The sequence below is a fragment of the Euprymna scolopes genome, chromosome 31 (assembly GCF_053919585.1).
Source record: "Euprymna scolopes isolate OS-2025 chromosome 31, ASM5391958v1, whole genome shotgun sequence".
In the NCBI taxonomy this organism is placed as follows: Eukaryota; Metazoa; Mollusca; class Cephalopoda; order Sepiida; family Sepiolidae; genus Euprymna; species Euprymna scolopes.
In genome coordinates this window covers 51,649-72,270 of record NC_136512.1, presented here as the reverse complement: position 1 = coordinate 72,270, position 20,622 = coordinate 51,649, and the positions used below count along the sequence as shown (strand labels likewise).

The 20,622-nt window shown below is 33.3% G+C and overlaps 2 protein-coding genes across 5 annotated transcripts in view; one reads left to right on the top strand and one right to left on the bottom strand.

Annotated features, from left to right (window-relative positions):
• Positions 1-20,622, bottom strand: part of LOC145255574 (retinol dehydrogenase 13-like) — a 171,641-nt gene that overhangs the window by 106,099 nt on the left and 44,920 nt on the right. The gene's annotated exons all lie outside the window — the stretch shown is intronic.
• On the top strand, positions 1,555-19,708 carry LOC145255577 (uncharacterized). Of its 2 annotated transcripts, none has more exons than XM_080114041.1 (4): positions 1,555-1,824; positions 3,211-3,367; positions 16,393-16,452; positions 19,056-19,708. In XM_080114041.1, exons 2-4 carry the CDS (start codon positions 3,211-3,213, stop codon positions 19,670-19,672), a joined length of 834 nt encoding a protein of 277 aa, XP_079970167.1. In that variant the 5' UTR covers positions 1,555-1,824; the 3' UTR covers positions 19,673-19,708. The 2 variants fall into 2 exon arrangements, with proteins under 2 accessions (XP_079970167.1, XP_079970166.1); XM_080114040.1 differs by lacking the exon at positions 1,555-1,824 and adding an exon at positions 1,832-1,974.

The window sequence follows — 20,622 nt, the reverse complement described above, 5'->3', positions numbered from 1 at the left end:
ATTTATTCATCCATTTTAATGTACGGAAAATGCGCGCGTAACTGGAGTGTTATTTATTTATTTATTTTAATGTCTGTGGTGTATCGCTACAAAATATTGAAACTGGTCTTCTAGGTGTGTCAGAAATTTCGTGAAAAATATTGAATAATTCCACCCCGTCTTTCCAAGCTTATAACTCCTCGCAAAAATGTAATTCAAGCCCTGATTTTTTTTTTCAATTAAAGGAGCAAGGACCAAGGTTTCATTAAAAAAACAAAAACAAAAACGTGTTTTTTTTTTAAAAAAAAGGTTTTAAACTTCGAACTTTACAGGTAAATTTCTAAAAAACACTACTTTTTTGTTTTAAATTTGAATATATTATTTATTGATCATTTATCTTCAATTTGTGATATATAACACTTTGGTGAGTAAATTAATTATTTACTTTTTAATAGACATTTCAAAATGGGAGGCGTGAAATCATTCGACCCCCTGTATTTCCAAGCTTATAACTACTCGAAAAATGTAATTCAAGCCCTAATTTTTTTTCAATTAAAGGAGCAAGGACCAAGGTTTCATTTAAAAAAAAATAACAACGGACTTTACAGGTAAATTTCTAAAAAACACTACCTATTTTTTTTTTAATTTGAATATATTATTTATTGATCTTTTATCTTCAATTTGTGATTTAGAAAACTTTGGTGAGTAAATTAATTATTTACTTTTTAATAGACACTTGAAAATGGGGGGGGGCGTGAATTAAAAAAAACCGTTTGTCTAAAATTCGGTTTATTGGAAAGAGCATAAAATTTCACGTTGACACTGAAAATATCGTAAAAATTGAATCAATAGAAAAATTTTGATAGATTTTTAAAGTTTAAAAATTGAAAAATATTGAGCTCATAAAATTCAATTAATTTCATTACTGTTTAAAAAAAAAAAATTATAATCCATAAAGAAAATAAACAACCCACTTTTAACAGAGAAATTACCAGTTTTTTTATATTTTATTCGCAGTTTCGTGTTAGGAGTGTCAAAAATTCCTACAAAAATTCTGATACACCTACTGGTCTTCATATTGCTAATTACTGACACCCACGGCTGTGATACCGGGCATCGGAGAATGTCGACCAAATTTCCTACCGTTTTACAATGTAAATATGAAAATCCGACAGAAAAAAAAGCGTTATTTCAATTAACACTTATAGCGCCAATGCCCATCCATAGAACTTGACTCAGAAAATAGTAAACACGAAATGATGATGTTGCTGTTATTGTGTAAAATGCTGACGTTTTACACACAGCTGTGGTGGTGGTGGTAGCTATATTGCTCATAGTAAATTTGCCGCACAACTCTTCCACAATAAAATACACGATAAATTCTTTTTTATTCATAATTATTTTTCTACTGAATCATTTTTTTGTAATTTTTTGAATTTACACTAATTTCGCTACGGCGCGTAAGTTCGTAACAATGTTTTCACCTGAAATGCGTTGACTTAAAAGACCACGAATGCAAAAAAAAAAAAAAAAAACGCTCGGCAAAAATACATCTCCTTTCATCTGTTATCATTCGCTTTAGTTTCGTAAATGATATTAATTTTACACGTGATTTTAAGATAGAATTATTTGATCGCAATTTAGTCTGAGAAGTACGTTATTATTTGTTATAAAGTTTAATTATACAAACTTATTTTTTACCCAAATGTCTGATTTTTTTTTTTTCATCGTTTCACATAATTATTTAATTATATTTCCGGTCTTATAAAATACGAATCGAAGGACAAAGCTAGTATCTTTAGAGAAGTCTATAAATTCGGCTATTATTGATGTCGATAAGTTAAGGCAAGTTTCGATTTTGAATTTATTTATTAATTTTATATTTATTTATTTTAAATTATTTTAACGTTGATAAGAATGAGCTTTCTAAGGAAACGGTTGACTTGTATAGAAGCTGAAATTATTATTTTTACTTTTGTTTGCTTAATTTATGGCGTGAGTTTTTAATATTTTTCAAACACGTGTTGTTTTTTCCCTCGAACTTGTTTAATCTGTTTTGGTAATATTTAATACGGATCGTGTTATATTTTTCTTAGGTATGATTTTTAAGTTAAATTCAATTTTTACCTATCTTTTTATATTGTATGGTGGTGCACTTATTGATCCGCGCTATTTTAAAAATCGAATTTCCAAGTTTTATGATAGTTTTTTTTATTCGATTGTATAAAGTAAAAAATAGTTATAAAACACCCTCCTCATGTTAAGAATGACTTTTTAAATAACGTTATTTCAGCACGGATCAATAAGTGCACTAGTACCGTATTGTTAAATGAAAGTGCAAAATGGTTAACTCCATCCCCACGTATTACCGAGTTTCTAAATAACGTTATATTAGCACGGTCCGTATTCTGCAAAAATAGTTTTGCGTTTAAACGAACCTGTACGAAAGTACCCACCCTCTAAAAATGCGTGTTTTTTTTTCTTTCGTTTATAAGTACCGCCAACGCGCGCCACGCACTTGAGTTTTTTTTTTTTTTTTTACTAAGATGCGTTCATTTTTTTTCATCTCAATTTAGGACGCTAATTTTGCTGTTAGTAAGTTTACAAAAGCATACTTTTGTTTTTCGTTTTTTTCATTATACAACTTGTATAGTTGTAAACGGGTGCTTCTGCAGTTTAACATTTCACAAAAATTCTTTTTACATTAGGAGGCGGTTAAGTAAACTACAGAAGCACCTGGTAAAATCTATACAAATTCTATAATTGAATACTCACCTCAAAAAAAAAAAATGAAAAACAAATTTTTGTAAACCGTTCGTGTAAGCTTACATTTACATCCTAAATTATGAAAAATAAACGAATCTTAGTTTAAAAAAAAAAACAGCACCGGTTTTTGGTGGTGCTGAAAACGAATATCATTTAAATTTGTTTTATGATATGAAGAAATTATTAGGTGGTTAGAAATTGACCATTTTTAATTTAAGATATTAAATAAATTATAAAGAAAATCTATTTCGCAGGCAATTAAACACACTTGCTGTGGTATAATCCTTGCTAAAAATTTGCTACCTTTACACAATTTAAACCCAACTTTTTTATCTAAATTATGTTTAGTGCAGCAAAAATCTATCTGGTTCAGTTAAAATTTGGTAGAAGCACTGCCAATGTAAATCACATAAAAAAACAAAACAAACTGAAATAATTGTACTTTTTTTTAATCACTCCTTTCAGATGGTACAAATAGCCTATAATCTTCCTTATGTTGAGGAAGATAATGATCTTTTTGAACGTTTCTTCTCTCTTCTTCCTGGAGGCCCAACGAAAGTCCCACTGCAGCCAACCACAACTGACCAATTGGCTTCACACTCAACTGAAGATGGTGATGCAGGTAAATTTTACAAAAAAAAAAAAAAAAAAAAAACCCAAAATAAAAAGACTGAAAAAAATATACAAGTAAATCTTACCAAAGGCAACCTAAGTTACTCTTTTACCTACCTTGATAAGTTTTTTTAACTTGAGTATTTTTTTCTTAAAAAAATATTTGTCAAGTTAGAACAAAAGTTTGGAGCCTTTATAGGTGCTTGTGCACTTGTTGAACCACACTATTTTTAAATAGTATTTTCAAGTTAAATTAAAGTTTTAAAGTATCATTGTTTTAAATTGTTAGATGAAAGTACAGAATAGTTACAAAACACCTTTCTCTCTTCATGTTAAGAATGGCTTTCTAAATGTTATATCAGCATGGTTCAATAAGTGCATTAGTACTCCTCTGTAATTGCTCAAATCGAAAATTAAACAAAATACTAGCAGAAAAACCTTCAATATGTCACCAATCATGTGTAAATATAATGTTATTTGTTCTACTAGTATCTTGTTTGTTTTTGAACTGTTATCAAGGCTCTAAATTGGCTTTATGGACTTTTTTTTTTTTTTTCATTAAAACTCTACAGATTTTGCACTATTTTTTAAGTAACAAAACTTTCAAATGGGTTAAAACAGAAAAGCCTATTCAAGTAGGTAGAAGTGTAACTTATCTTGCCCTTGGTAATATTTGTTTATTTTATTTATCACTCTCCTTTTTTGGCAATTCTGGAAAATCACCACTTCTGTCTGTAAAACTGCACTTCAGGAACTCTGCTAAACCATGCATTTCTAAATTCAATGGAGTTTATTGGTTATGGATTAACACTCTTAACCAGATAATCCCCCCTCCATGATGTGTGAACACTAATTTGAATTAACAAAATAAAAGCAAAACAATTATTTTAGAGTGAGGGGTCAGTTTTACATAAAATTATTTCCAAATAATTTTAGTGTTAGGGCAGTAAACTAACATTTCTGTAACATGGGCTGTACATGTTTTTTGAGAGAGGGAGGTCTACTTGTTTAGGCAATTATTTTACAACTGTATCACTTGGATTTAAAGTAAGTTGTAAAAAATTTAGTTAACTGGTTTAAAAAAATGACTAGCAAATTAGATCATTTTATATTAAATTTATATATTAAACTGATCTATCATTTTAAATGTTTTTTTGGGTTTTTTTCGACTAGTTTTCTAGAGTGTTCACAAATCTATCTTGTCTGTCTCTATCAAACTACTTTGTCAAGTTTTAGTCTACAGACTTGAAACTTGATATATAGGGGTTTTGGAATTGTAGAATAAAATTAATTTGGTTTTAGCCTGTAAAAATAGTTGCTAAAGGGTTAAAATTTAAAAAAAATTGTAATTTGGCTGGCATACGTTGACTAAGCATGTTCCTTCCATTCATGCGCAAATATACATTTGTACCTTTTTTAACATTATTTTTGAAAATAGTAGGTTTGCTATCATAAAAAACCTTGACACTTCCAAAGCATGTGGACCCGACCTCATCCCAGCTGTGCTATTAAAAAAGTGCTCAGCCGAAGTAGCTCCAGTTCTCTCCAAACTCTACAACAAATGCCTTAATGAATCTTGCTTTCCGAGCTGCTGGAAAACTGCTTCTGTGGTACCAGTATTCAAGAATTCTGGCGAAAGAACTGACCCATTAAATTATCGCCCTATTAGCCTCCTCCCACTTTTTGCCAAAATATTTGAGACCTTAATTAACCATGCTCTAGTCCAGCACCTTACAGATGCTAAACTTCTGACCGACCATCAATATGGATTTAGACAAGCCCGTTCCACGGCAGACATCCTCACTGTAATCTCTGAACGCATATACCATTCACTGGACAAAGCGGGAGAGGGCAGAGCGGTAGCTCTAGATATATCTAAGGCTTTTGACAGGGTATGGCATGAGGGTCTCCTCAGGAAGATTAGATCTTACGGTATCACTGGTAGAATACTTAACATAATTAAATCCTTCTTAGATAAGAGAAAAATCCAGGTTGTCCTCGACGGTCGTACGTCTAAACAATATAATATAAATGCGGGAGTGCCCCAGGGATCTATCCTTGGTCCTCTGCTGTTCCTGATATTCATAAATGACCTCCCCGACAAAATTGCCTCTGAGATGGGTATATATGCTGATGACACCACACTCTATAGCAGGCACGACAGGAAAACAAATGAACATATATCTAAAGTAATGGCAGAAACACTAGAGGATGACCTCAAATCAGTAGTGGAATGGGGACAAAAATGGCTGGTAACGTTCAATGCCACCAAGACCAAACTGGTTTCATTCAATAATTACAAGAAACCTTCTCTACCACCTATAGCAATGGCCAACAACTCTTTAGCTGAGAGTACGTCTTTCAAGCTCCTTGGCCTAACGTTCACAGGAAACATGAGCTGGAACAATTACATCGAGGGCATTGCCAGGGCCGCTGCGAGGAAGGTGGGCTCTCTCTACCGTGCTAGAAAACTTCTAACACCCGAAAGTATCCTGTACCTCTATAAGGCCACTATTCGCCCATGTATGGAGTATTGCTGTCACATTTGGGCCGGTGCATCGGCTACTAGTCTCTCGCTCCTTGACAGGGTTCAAAAGAGAGTCGCAAATCTGATAGGCCCTAAACTGGCATCAAAACTTCAGCCTCTGTCCCATCGTCGAAACGTTGCATCCCTCTGCCTGTTCTACAAGTATTATAATGGTGAATGCTCTGAAGAACTGCAAGCACTTGTGCCCCCACGACGTGAACACCCTCGACAGACCCGACAAGCTACAAAATCCCACCCCCACACTGTAGAGATCCCTAGATGTAAAAGATCTTTCTACTCCAGTAGTTTCTTCCCCAGAACTGCTAGACTTTGGAATTTCATTCCAGGTCACTGCTTCCCCAACTGTACTGACATGCATAAGTTCAAGTGTAACGTGAACCAACATCTCGCTGCCCTAATCCCTACATAGTACCCCAGTAGATGTTTCCCCTGATAGTAGCCCCCTACATTAAAGTGGCAATGTGCCTTGTTTGGGGTGAAAATGTAATAAAAAAAAAATTAAAAAAAAAAAAAATCCACTTCATCTATAAATATAAAAACGAAAATGTGTATGCGTTTTTGTGCATGTCCAAGAAAGGATTTTTTCCGCTTGCTTTTTGCTCGGGTTGTTTCTTAAAACTTTTTATATCGCGTCTAAATGATATGTAAGAGTTACGAACTGGTGTCGCGTGTGTATTTAATTTGCCCAACTTACAAAACTTAAATATTCAACAGTTTTCGATCACCGCACATCGATTTGACTTTTTCGTATAAAGAAAGAAGCAAACACTCGCGGTAAATAAAACACTCTCCCGTACTCAGTTGACATTATTAAGTCGTCAAAAACGCACACCTGCCGTTAAATGTCTTTTTTTTTTCTTTTTTTTTTTCTTTTAACCAAGCACCCGGCCAACGATTTTTTTCATTTACCCAAAAACACACACACCTCCAAACACCCGGGCAACGCCGGGTACCCCTCGCTAGTCTAAAATAAAACTCGCCATGCACATTTGAAAGTCAAAAACGCCTGTTGAAGAGAATGCAAAATATTCTATAAAAAAAATCATTGCTAGCTTTCACACTCTTTGTCTATTAGATGCAGAAGTGCAGTAACAGGGTCCCTCCGGAGCTACTCTGTACTTGGCCTTGTTTCCTGACTAGGACATTGAATGCCATTCCCCTATTCAACTTTTTTCTCACAAACTGAGCAAATTGGGTTTGCTTGCGTGCTGAGTATGCTCACTTGGCTGGTCTGTGCCGGTCTTGTCTTGGAGGTTGAGGGTTCCTGATTGACAGTTTGTCTGGCTGCTGTTTCCGACTGACAGTACAGGACCCTAACTCTTTGGTAGTGTTTAGAGTGGCTACTCTATCATCAGTTGTATATCAGGATAGTTGTAGTGCCATGTCGTGCATAGGAAGGGACTCTGCTGCTATCTTTGGATTTTCACGAGGCCACAACTTCCTGGGCAAAAGCCAGCTTATGGACCTGTTGTGTGTGTCTGTATACTTGTCATCAAAACTGACCCACATTGTGCAACTTTCTCTCCCCAATTGAAATTAAACAAAATGAAATGACAACCCCAACAAATACCACAATTAAACTGGACAACCACCCAAACAAAACCAATTCGTCTCCTCCCTTGAGGCTCGCATTCACAAATATGTGGGCTTAGAAGATGATGTAGAATCTTACCTCTTAGTAAACTTTTCAGATATCTTAGCATTAAGTGAAACAAACCTATCCTTCTGTGACTATTTTAACATGACAGGATATCTCCCTCTCTGCCGCAAAGACTCCGATAGATATATGCATGGGCTTGGAGTCTATATTCGAAGCACTGTTCCCTTAACTAGAGCAACGTCTGGAATTAGATGACCAGGCCTTTGTGTTTTTCATCATTGCGTTATATTTTCTCTACTGTTCATCCTCGTCAGAACTGTATTCTAATCGATCATGCCTCTGATAGTTTTGATGCAGCACTCTTCTTAGATAGTAATGCCTAAATACATGTGTTCAGTGACTTTAATGTCCATCATTAAAAATGGATTATTTTCTTGGGTTACACAGATGCAGCTGGATGCTCTACTTATAGCTTCTCTATAGTCTATTCCCTCAGTCATGTTCCAAACCTTCCTCTCAGATAGTGACCACCAGCAAGCTTCGCTCTTAGACCTATTCCTTACCACAGTACCTGAGGGTTGTGTAACCAATGCCCACAATCCACTTGAAAACGCAGACCACATAGTATCAGTAGACATCGCACTCAAATCCCAACCCCAAAGTGAGAAGCCACTGCTCTAAATGACAAGGTACTACAAAAGGGCTGACTGGGAAGCCATCAGAACATGTCAGATGCCTCAGACAAATATTTTCTCTTTCCTGGCTGAACAGTGTGCAAATGAGACAACTAAATCGTGCAAAGGGGCCATTGAAGCACATGTCCCCGCATGGAAGTATTACAGCAAGCCTCACTCACCCCCATGGTTCACTACAGATTGTACAGCTGCCATTGCACAAAGACAACATACACTCCCCTGGCTTGTATGTCATAAGTCAAATGCAAATAGGCAAAAATTTATAGATGCTGAAAATCATTGTAAGAGAAATAACCACAGCCAAAAGACCTGATATAACCAGGGAACCTATAGAATCACAAGATAGGAACTCATGATTTCTGGAAAATTTATAATAGTGTAATGAATAAAGGGCAATCAGTAATTCCCCCACTATCCAACAACTAGAAGGTTGCATGCACGGCAACCGAAAAGGCAGAATTGCTTGCTCAGCGATTCGCCTCCAACTTCACCCTAGAGCTAACAAACAATTCACTCCCAAATTGGACGGACGTCAAAAAGCACTTCACATGTCCATGATGTCATAAAAAACTTAGACACCTCCAAGGTGTGTGGGCCTTATCTCATCCCTTTTATACTAATTAAATGCTCAGCTGAACTAGCCCCCATACTTTCCAAACTCTACAACAAATGCCTTATAGTACCAGTGTACAAGAATTCTGGTGAAAGGACTGACCCTCTCAATTATCACCCTATGTCTTCTCCCCCTTTTCGCTAAAATCTTTGAGATGCTAATCAATGAAACACTAATCCATCACCTTGCAAAAGCTAATCTTTTTTCTTACAAACAGTATGGATTTAGGAAATGTTCTACTGCAGATATTTTAAGTCATCTCTGAATGCATATACCATGCACTGGATACGGCGGGTACTTCGATATATCCAAGGCCTTTGGCAAAGTCTGGCATGAAGAACTGCTAATGAAAATCAAATCATATGGTATAACTGGATGAATATTAAATATAATTAGATCCTTCTTAGACAATAGGACCATCCAGGCTGTCATTGATGGGCATTCATCCAAGCAGCATAACATTAATGCGGGAGTGCTTCGGGGGTTGATCCTTGGACCACTATTTCTGATATTCATCAGTGACCTCCCGATAATATTGAGTCAGAAATGGGTATATTTGCTAATACGTTCTATAACGTGCATAAGGGAAGAACGAATGTACACAAATCCAAGACAATGGCTGAATCATTAGAAATGAACTCCAGACTGTAGTTGATGTAAATGGATGGTGACATTTAATGCTAGTCAGGCTAAGCTGCTCTCCTTTTAACAATTACAAGAAACCTCTCCAACCACTGATATCATGACAAATAAAACCCTACCTGAGAATTCTTCCTTCAATTCACAGGAAATATGAACTGGATTAAATACGTTGAGGACACTACGAAGGCTGCTGCAAGGAAAGTGAGCTCCCTCTATCGTACTAGAAAACTGCTCACATCTGAGAGTATCCTGTACATCTAGAAGGCCACCATTCGCCCATGTATGGAGTATCGTTGCCACATCTGAGCTGGTGAATCTACCACTAGTTTCTCCTTCTTGGATAGGGTCTAAAAAAGGGTCTGCAATCTAATAGATCCCACTTTGTCAACCAGGCATCAACTCCTTTCCCATTGCCGCAATGTTGCATCCCTGTGCTTGCTTTACAAATATTTCAATGGAATGTGCTCTGATGAACTCATTGCACTTGTGCCTCCTCAACACATATATTCCTGACAAACCTGTTTAGCAAAAAAATCACACATTCACTGTTGAGGTGCCTAAATGTCAAAGTTTTCTACTAAAATAGCTTTTTCCCTAGAACAGCTAGATTTGGAATTCTCTTCCTGCTGCCTACTTCCCAAACTGTACTGATATGCAGAAGTTCAAATGCAACGTAAACCAACAACTTAATCTTTCTTAAGCATGGTTCCAATTAGTAGCCTCATACATTCAAGTGGCAATATGCCTTGATTTGGGGTAAAGGTGAGTAAAAAAAAACAAAAACAAAAAAACACATACATGTATGATTATACATATATGCACATGAATTGGATCAATAAAAGTGAAACTACAAAGCTGGTTCCCCATTGAGTCTGTCACACCATTGCATTGTTCTGCCTTCTATAAACTTAAATTATTTTCAAAAGTTTTTTATATGCGTATGAACTTGGCGGTAATAAGGCTGGAGAGCAACATGCTTTGGATTTAATTCTAAACGATGGCACCCAAGCATATTCTTTTTACTTTTGAAATCACTACTGTATATTGGGTACAGTATAATAATCAATAGTATTGACTCTACAATATGAAATCTGCATAAATTAAAATATATTTAAGCATATTTTACAATCGGGCTATGCCAGGGCGGTCACTACTACATATTGAGTACAACATAATTAATAGAGAATAGGCTCTATAATAAATACAAGTTCTTCATAAATTAAAATATATGTAAGCATAGTTTATGACCTGGCAATGCTAGACGGCCTGCTAGTTGATTAAGAAATGAATTTCAATTTGTAATATTGACACGAATGCAAAAATATAATAGTGTCACTCATAAGTTTTCTTTTTTGCATTGACAGAGTACAAGTACTCAATTCCAAACCGGTTTTTATATTAGACAATGGCTGTACTTTGTAAGTGTAAAAGTAAAGAATAGTCAAACATTCAAAAACTTTAAAAAAAAAAAAAAAAAAAAATGAAAAAACTTGCATAGTTTTTACATGTGTAAACAATTTGTAAGAATTTTCAGCATTTTCCAGTATAGACAAGTAGAAAATTTTGTGTTTATCCAGAATTTTCCCTATATTAGCAAAAATAAAAAAAACTCTGTACTTACCCATGACAGAAAATATATTAAAATCATGTTAATTGATCAATATTTATAAAGAAAATCATTTTTAAGTCAGTTTGAGTTTTTCCAATGTCCCATATTAAAAATGGCTTTCTTAAATCTTGCAAATGTGAATTATTTGGCATTATTTCCCTTGTTTTCCAAATGACATTGCAATGTTATCGCTGTTAACTTAGCCACAAAAATGATTTTCTTTATAAAAATAAAAATACTTCATCAATTTTGTTCTTTTTAATTTATGGCAAGTTTTAATCAAGATCAAAAATCTCTTGGTAACTAGAGACTTATACAGTAAAGGGATGAGACTTAGCAGTGGGTCCAAGGGAAAGATTTTTGTTTTGCAAAATATTCATGTATGCATTTAAACTCCACGTTAGCAATGTTTCAAACTTTAAGCATGATTAATTGATGGGGCCTTTTCTAGAAGCACTTAGAAACCTTTCAAACCAGCAAATTTTTGGTTCCTCTTATCAAATCCATAAAAAAGAGTTTGAATATAAAAGGAAAACAAAGGTTTTATATATTAACGTAAATTTTTTTTTTTTTTTTTCACTAATGTTTAACATCTATAGAATTTAGAAGTAGTTGACAAGTGTGGAATAACAGATTATTTATTATTTCTGAGACCGCTTCCATCCAAAGTGGTTGTAATTGTCAGGTTTCTATCATCATTCATAATCAGTTTAATGTCAGTTTTCTGTACTGAATAGCTTTAAGAAATTAACTTCCAAACTAACCTATCCTTGGCTAGGTCTTTATTTATCCCTTATTCTCTCAAATTCATCATTATCACTTCTTCCATGTTTTCTTTGGCCTTTCCTTGCCAACTGATCCTGCTACCTCAACTGTTCTACATCTAACCTAAGCATTCTCATCTATTCTGTTCTGCACATATCTCCTAATACTGTCTAAATTTGATCTTCCTATGAGGTAATCAGATCTAAGCATGTCTTACATATTCATTGTATCATTCTCATTATCTCTCTCTGTCACACATCCTCAACCCTGATTGGTCAGGTGCCCTTTCCATGTCATCATACTGGTTATACATGTTTGGTATACTCTTTTCTTTGAGATTGGTTAGTACTCTTTATCACACTAGTACCAACTCCTCCCTGTACTCCAACTGTCATCAAAGTAACAAATTCTGAGTAACCACAATCGACTCACCCTCTCATATTTTCTTCTCATTTCAGTTGTTCTCCTCTCTAGTTTTAATATTTGTGCACAAACTGGTTACTATCTCTTATAAAATGAATTGAACCAAACTCCTCTGCAAACTGAACAGAGGAACTTTTTCTTCTATTTGGGAGCTTTATACCGCTACAACCACTAATCATCACTATTTGTGCGAATATCCACTCTTGGAACTTAACTTTCCATAGCATTCCTCCAAGTTAAGAAGTAGAGTAGGTATGGCCAAAATAGACAAAACCAATTTGCGTAGCGAAACAAAAAACAAAAAAAAAAAAAACTTTAATGATAGAATCCAAGAAACTATGGTAGCTTTTACTTGAATAAATGAAATCATTTAGTCCGGTAAATTCCCATGCATTAACGTTTGTTTTGACGATTAAGTTAAGAATCAACTTTATGAGGATTTAATTCCTTTTCATAAGCAATGCATATTTGTTGCCTATATATAACCCTTGAAGTTAAGCAATGATGAGGCCGGCCAGTACCAGATAGGTGACCATTTTGGGGATGCTTGGTGCTGTATGTGTTGGAGACAACTCTTGCATCTAGTATCACACTTGGTTGTCTTGACCCTGTTTTTGCATCAGGACCAAGTGTTTCTGGATGAGTGTGGTAGATGCAAAAGTTCCTCACACTTCAAACTAAGTCAAGTGCAAGTCACAGCAGAAAGAAGGGGAGGATAACTGTTTGTAAATAAGATTTAAAAGATTTAGATGTAAAAGTAGTATTTTTCATAAAAATAATAAAAACATTTTATTTTTTGCTAATCTGAAAGAATTAACATATTCAATGAATTTCAAACTTAAAAAACACAATGGCTAAAAAAATTAAACACCTTCAAAATTCGGATTTTCAACCTTAAAATCTGATACATAGTTTTTTTTATCTACAATCTTCACCCTCCACACAATACATTTGTTCAGTTTCAGCTGATTGTAACCCCAAATAACGCGGGGGCTTTGTAGGCTATATATATCTATCTCGATTATGAAAAAAAATTACACTGTTATAATTTGTAAAGGAGAAATGCTTCCCAACACCTTGGAAACCTCATTAGTTTTCCTAGTATTTAAAAATACTGGAGATCAGTCTTCTGCATCTCCGTACAGACCCATTAATCTTCTGTGTGTCATTAGTAAGTTGCTTGAATTCGTGTTAGAGAAATTAACTACCTCAGTAAAAACAACCTACTTGGTGACAAATAATATGGTTTCCATCCTGCAAGATCTACAGCTAATATACTAATTTCACATAGTGTAAGTGAATCTATTGACTGGCATTTGATAGGGTTTGACATAAGTCTACTTTACAAGATTCCCAGCAATAAAAGATATCTTAACTATCAAGTAAGATATAGATATCTTAAGTATCAAATCTTTTCTCTGATAGGTTTATACCAGTAGTTGTTGATAGGTAGAAGTCCAAAGCTCAATGTATCAATGCTGGTGTACCTCAAGGATCCATGTTGATGCCAACACTCTTCCTCATCTTCATCAGATCACATTCTAAGTTCATTTGTTGACATATACGCATAAGACTCTACCATCTATGGCAACACTTGAAGAGCCAACAACAACCAAGATGTCTCTGACTCTCTCTACTCCAATCTTGAGCATGTGGTGCAATAAGGCAAAAGGTTGCTGGTTAATTTTAACGCATCCAAAACCAAGTTTCTATATTTTCAAACGCTGTGATTCTCACTTGATATGAATGACTCTTGTCTCAAAGAAGCTTCGTGTTTTGACAAACTTTTGAGTCTGATCTGAAATACAAGACATATCAAATCTGTTGCCAAGGTTGCCAGAAAAATGGTTGTCATTCTAATGCTCCAGAAGTTATCTAATTTCTGGCACAATCCTCTACCTGTATAAGAACCAGATATGTCCTACAATGGATTACTGTTATTACAACTGGTTAGGAGCTGCCCAGAGTACTCTATCCTGCCTTGACAGTTCAAAACTAACTTTGAAACCTAATAGGTGATGCCCTTTTCTCCTCACTACGACCTCTTTCCTCACAGAAGAGGCATTGTGAGCCTGTCTCTACTCTATTATTTTCATGGCAAGTGCTCGTCTGAGCTTCAATTTATGGTTCCCTTTGCCAAATTTTCACAAAACATACTCGTCCAGCTACAACCACTATCAACAATTTCCCCTATACTCTATCTGTGCTTAAATCTAAATGCAAAATCCATTAACAAAGCTTCTTTCCTAGAACTACCTGTGGAATTCTATTCCTCTAGCCTGCTTTCCAGCAGATTACAATATTGTCTTATAAACGAAGTTCTTGTTGTGCCATCCCCTTAATCAAAATCTACCCAATTTCCACCACTAAAAATCGTTAACATTGTGTTGTGTAATGGAGTACCAACATGGCATACAGATATGTACTTGTGACGAAGGGTTCATCTGAATGTGTGTACATGTCACTAAATGTCTATAGTGGTTCTTCACTATTTGAACCCTAATTTATTGTGTTGCTTGTGATGTGTATATACTCGTTTGAATCGTGTACACGTGGCCTAGCTGAATGTTTATGTTGAGTAGACAGGTTGTAATAGAAAGACAATTCACAGTACCTTAATTAGGGACTAAGCTTTACGGTTGGATGGTTCATTTTTTTCGATCCTTCAGAACAGATAACACAATATCACCGGTTACAAAATATATACATTCTTTTGTTTCAGTTCAGTTGAGTCCTAAATCCTCTAAGGCTTGCAAACTCTTTCTTCCTATCCCATCTCTTTGGTTGTGCGCGCTTCCCGCACGTCTACCCGTCTCCAATTTCGGATGCTAACTCTCTCGGATCTAAATCCAAAAATAACCCTGATCAGCTGACTGTTACGTCATACGCTAAACTCATCAACTGTCAGGTTTAACTTAATGTTTATTCTATTTCATTTAGCTAAAATTCACAATTATAAACATAATTCTATTAATAATTTCTGAAAGAATGTTTATACTAGTTAAAATTCCTATCTTACTAAATTATCAAAACATAATTCTTAGCATAATAAATTATATTTTTGAAATCCTGACAACCGATGTAGAGCTCAGTGCTCTATACAACAATTGTCTTGGTGACCATCATACACTCATTGATGCTTATCCTTGAGCGGCCTTTGGGCCTTGATAAGTAGTGATTCCCTTGTAAAAAAAAAAAAAAAAGTCATAAAAAGAAACCCCTACATCAAATCTGTTGCCAAGGTCGCTGAAAAAATGGTGGGATCCTTCTACCGCTTCAGTAGATATCTCACTGCTGATGCAATTCTCTATCTATATAAAAGCCAAGTACGTCCAAGGATGGAGTATTGCTGTCATATCTGGACAGGAGCTGCTAAAAACAGCCTATCCTGTCTTGACAGAGTACAAAATAGACTTTGTAGACTAGTGGGGGGTGCCCTTTTCTCTTCCCTGCAACGTCTCTCCCACAGGAGGGACGTTGTGAGGCTGTCATTTGTTTTATCATTATTTCCATGGCAAGTGCTCATCTAAGCTTCAGTCTCTGGTCCCCCCCTTGCCAATCTTTCACGAGAAACACCCGTCTAGCTGAAACCACTGTCAGTAATTTTCCCCACTCTTTATCTGTGCCTCAATCAAAACGTAGATTCCATGAACAAAGCTTCTTTCTTAGAAGTGCACGCCTGTGGAACTCTTCCGTTTGCCTGTTTCCCACCTAACTATAACTTCAAGTCCATCATAAACAAGTTCTGATAAACTGCCCCCTTAAGTAAGACACTTTATCAGATCTCCATTACTAATGGTTACGATATTGTCCCATTGATTACTGTACACGCAATAACCCTTATCCCCGAGTGGCCTCTGGGCCTTGATAAGTGGTGACTTCCATGTTGGAAAAAAAAAAAAAAATCAGAAATATTTAACAAAGGCGCTGATAATTGAAACCATCACTAGTTCAGAAGATTCCTTGATTTAAACCATGACATCAATTTATCAAACGTTAAGAAACATTTGATTTTTTTTTTTTTTTCCCTCCCCCTAGAATTTTGAGTGATTATCTAAACTGTATTAAAGATAATTTGTTCATTTATGTAAATTGACTTTTGTTTCAGATGTTTTTCATATAAAATGTTTCATCTTTCAGAGCAAGATGATGTAGTCAGCCGTGAATTAAAACTACAGAAAAAAATAGATTCTTTGCAAGGTAAGATTTGAAGAAGTTTCTAATTTCTATTTTGCATAAATATGAAAAAAATAGTGGATGAACTCGGCATTATCGCAAGTTTAAAATGTGCTGAAATTTTTATTTTATGTAGGCCTCCTTTTTTATTATACTACAGCAACTACAAATTAAATCAAATTCTCCATAATTTTGTAATTAATAAACATTTTTTATTTATATTATTAATGTCTAAAATAAAATTTTAAAATTTATATTGACAATTCATACAAAACTAATAACCATGCTAGGTTGTAACTGGAAATACTGCAAAACTGGATATCAGAAATAGAATTGCTTGAGAAAGGAACTTTTTAAAAAAAAAATTTACTAACACTAAATATATTACAAATATATTAAAGTGAAAACTGGAAGACAGATTTTCTATTCTTGTCTAGAAGTCCCCCTATATTAAAAAAAATAAATATGTATGAAGTATGTAGCCAAAACAAAACGAAAATATATTTTAAAAATTATGTAAATTGATGTAGTTTTATTTTTTATAAAGAAAATCAAATTTATGATTAACTGAGAAATCACTTTTTACCCACCATTTTGAAAAACAATTCAAACAAGGGAGATAACTCGTGTTATAATTTGCTAGATTTATGTTTTAATGTCTATGAATTTATATCAATCACTTAAAAATGATTTTCTTGTTTAAAAATAAAACTACTTGATGAATTTACATAATTTTTGCAATATTTTTATCAGTTATGTTCATAATACAGATTTTTCTTTATTTTTAACATATGGGAAATTCTCAACAAGAACGCTTTTCTTTTGATGTAATATTCTTGCTTCATACATACAACTAGTAAACTAACTGAAAGCTGGGAGAAAGATTTTTAAAATTAAAAGCTGCATCTTTTCAGTATTCCTTATAATCTGGTATATTTATACGTTGCTATTATCCTCTGTAAGTTGTCTCTACATATTAATTATACAGTTTTCTGATTTTAGATTTAACATTTTGAGAAGGGTCATTCATATTCCTTTCTGGAGGTCACATAATTTTCAAAATTTTATGCATACTATTTTTCTATTTGAAAAGTTATGTCTGATTCACTAACTTCCAACACATTTTAATGAATTTTAATTTTTTTTACCTCCAGCAAATAGGTTGTTTTTAGTCGATTTTGGTTTATCAGTTTGTGCACAGTTTAGGATACACATCATTGGGCTGATTGTAAAAATATTGGTCATTGTCTAACTTGACTCATCTAATTTTGGAATATTTAGGTGAAAGATAAGTCATATTGTTTGTAACTTTGGTTCTGTTCATAGTAAAGATTATAGACAATGAAGTTCAGCGTTTTATGATTTTGACTTTGAAAAATTTGATTAAAATTTTGATAAAACTTCAACTTCCGTTTTTTTTTTTTTGTTTTGTTTTTTCTCAAGTTTTATGTTCAGATCTGATTTTCTTTGATAACAAAATTTCAGCCTGATCAAATAGTTTTTTTATTTGATGAAATCGCATATTTACCAATCTGAATGATTTCCGTTCTTGAAAGTTCTTGGAAGTAAAGTGTTAATTTGAAGGCACAACTGAAAATGGCAGTAAAATGTTTTTAAATATAAGTATACTTAAAACTGATTGTTTGTTTTTTTTTTGTTTTGTGAATATTTATTTGCATATTTTTTTAATGTTACAAAAACATTTTTACCATCTACTGAATGCATATTATGTAGTTTAATTATTTTTGGACAAATGCACATTTTCTTTTAATTGCATTTATTTTTAATTTTAAAATGTTTATTTAAAGATTAAGTTTTTTTATAAATTAATATTGAAAGTAAAGTATTTTTATAAATGTAAAGTAAAATGAATAAATGGATATGAAATTGAATGTATGTTTAAATAAGTTGAAAAGACAATGAATGTTAGCATAGTTAAGAAAAATGAATTTTACAAACATAAATTAAATAAAATGTAATAAAAATACATAAATACAATTGTAAGGATTGTAATAGATTAAGTAATGTAATATTAGCAGGGTTTTCAGATTGAGTAAAGGAATATTTGATGAGTCTGTTTACTTTCAAGGACTTTCTAAAACTGGAAATATGAGATTTTGTTCAATGTTTTCATGTGATAACTTTGGGAATACTTCATATTTTGGACTATTCTTACATTTTCAATTCTTGTTACTTAATACATAAATATTAAATGTAATATCAAGAAGTTTTTACTTTTCAGAAAATTTTATTACAACTTGTTTAATCTCCATCTTTAGATTGTAGATTTGTTTATGACAATTATAATTCTCTAGTTTTGTAGGAGCATGGTGTCTGAAGATATCTACTTCTTGACAAAATGTACCAAAATATTGATGTTATTTTGTTTTTTCTTTTCCTTTTACAAAATTCAACTTTTCTACAAAGTCAAAAACAATTTTGCTCTACCAAACAGCCAAATCAAATATAATAAATAAATATTTGAAGATATAAACAACTTGAAGCATAAAAACTTCAAAATTACTGGAATCTGTGTATCAACATTTTTTGGGGTTACTTAAACCTCAAAAAAAAATGTCATAAAAATCAAACCAAATAATTATAATTCAGTAATTTTCTCTTTTCAGCACAGAGAGGTTCATTAAGCAAAGGTGCAATTCGAGAAAGAAGACGTATGAAAAAGCAAGAGAAGAAACTGGAAGCCAAGAGGAAAGCTTTGTCAGGGAAAAAAGAAAAGGCTCCTAAAAACCCAGAATTGAAGAGTAAAAAAAACTCTGAGAAGCGTCCGGCAATGTTGTCGGACCAACTACTATTTGGGGACATCACGACAGAGAGCCATGCCAAGAAAAAGAGAAAGACAATCACAGGTTTGCATGGCAAGAATTACAAACAACTGCTGACCAAGTTGGAGAAGAAAGATGAGGAAATTAAGAAACTGGAAGCTGTTGATGAGGAGGCTGCAAAAGAAGCTGTGAAAGAGAAAAAATGGAAAGCTGCTTTGGACCGGGCATCTGGACAGAAGGTTAAGGATAATCCTGAATTATTGAAGAAGGCTTTGAAACGGAAAGAAAAGATGAAAGAAAAACGAAAGAAAGTGTGGGAAGAACGAAAAGAAAATGTTGAAGAAAAACTTAAACGCAAACAAGCCAAACGTGAACGTAATCTGCAAAAACGAAAAGACTCAAAGAAAGATACCAAATTAAAAAAAGCTTTGAAAAAGGGAAGAATAATTCCAAAGTCCTAATGTTTCGGAAAAATATATTTTTTGTATGTTAAGAAATTTTGTCTTGATTTAATTTGGTTGCTTTCTTTTCTCAACTATAATAGTTTATTCATAAATGTTTTTCAAAAAATGTGACCAATTAAAGAGAGATTTAAAGACAAATTGGGTTCTTGTCCAGAATTCCCCATATTAGAAATAAAAATTTAAAAAATGATGTACATACCTATGACAAAACGAAAATATAATATTCAAGAAATCATGTAAATTGATCTAATAGTTTTACTTTTTAATAAGTCAAATTCTATGAATAACTGAAGAACATTCGTCTTGTCTGCAAAAAAAATCCCCTCCCAAAAAGGGACATAACTTGACATAATTCAAACTTACGAAATTTATGTTGTAATGCATATGAATTCCCATTAATCACTTAAAAATGATTTTATAAAAATAAAACTACTTGATAAGTTTGCGCAATTTTTGGAATATTTATTTCATGAGTACATCCATGATACAAATTTTAAAAATTACTTTTTAGTATAGAATTCTAGGCAAGAACCATAAATTGTCGATAAAGAAAATTCCATTGTAACCACTCCACCCCCTCCCACTTCTTTAAATATTTAATGGAAAGAACTTATTAACAAGAAATATCTAATCATTTTTGCAAAGATCATCAAAATATTTTCATTTAAAAAGATTTTAAATATGAAAAAAATTGACTTATATGTAAAATACTAACAATTTAAAAAAAGATTGAATTTTTTTTTATATTTTGTAAATAGGATTTTTTGCTTTGGGGAATATCTAATTTCAATATTCTACTCATTCCTTATATATAATTCCAATTGATTTATATTTTAATTGAGAAAGTTTTGATTTTAAAAGACAAAATTAATTTTAATTGATGCAAAAAGAAATATGCATGAAAATAATTCTGAGAAATTTGATTGAATTTGTTAATGACTAAATGT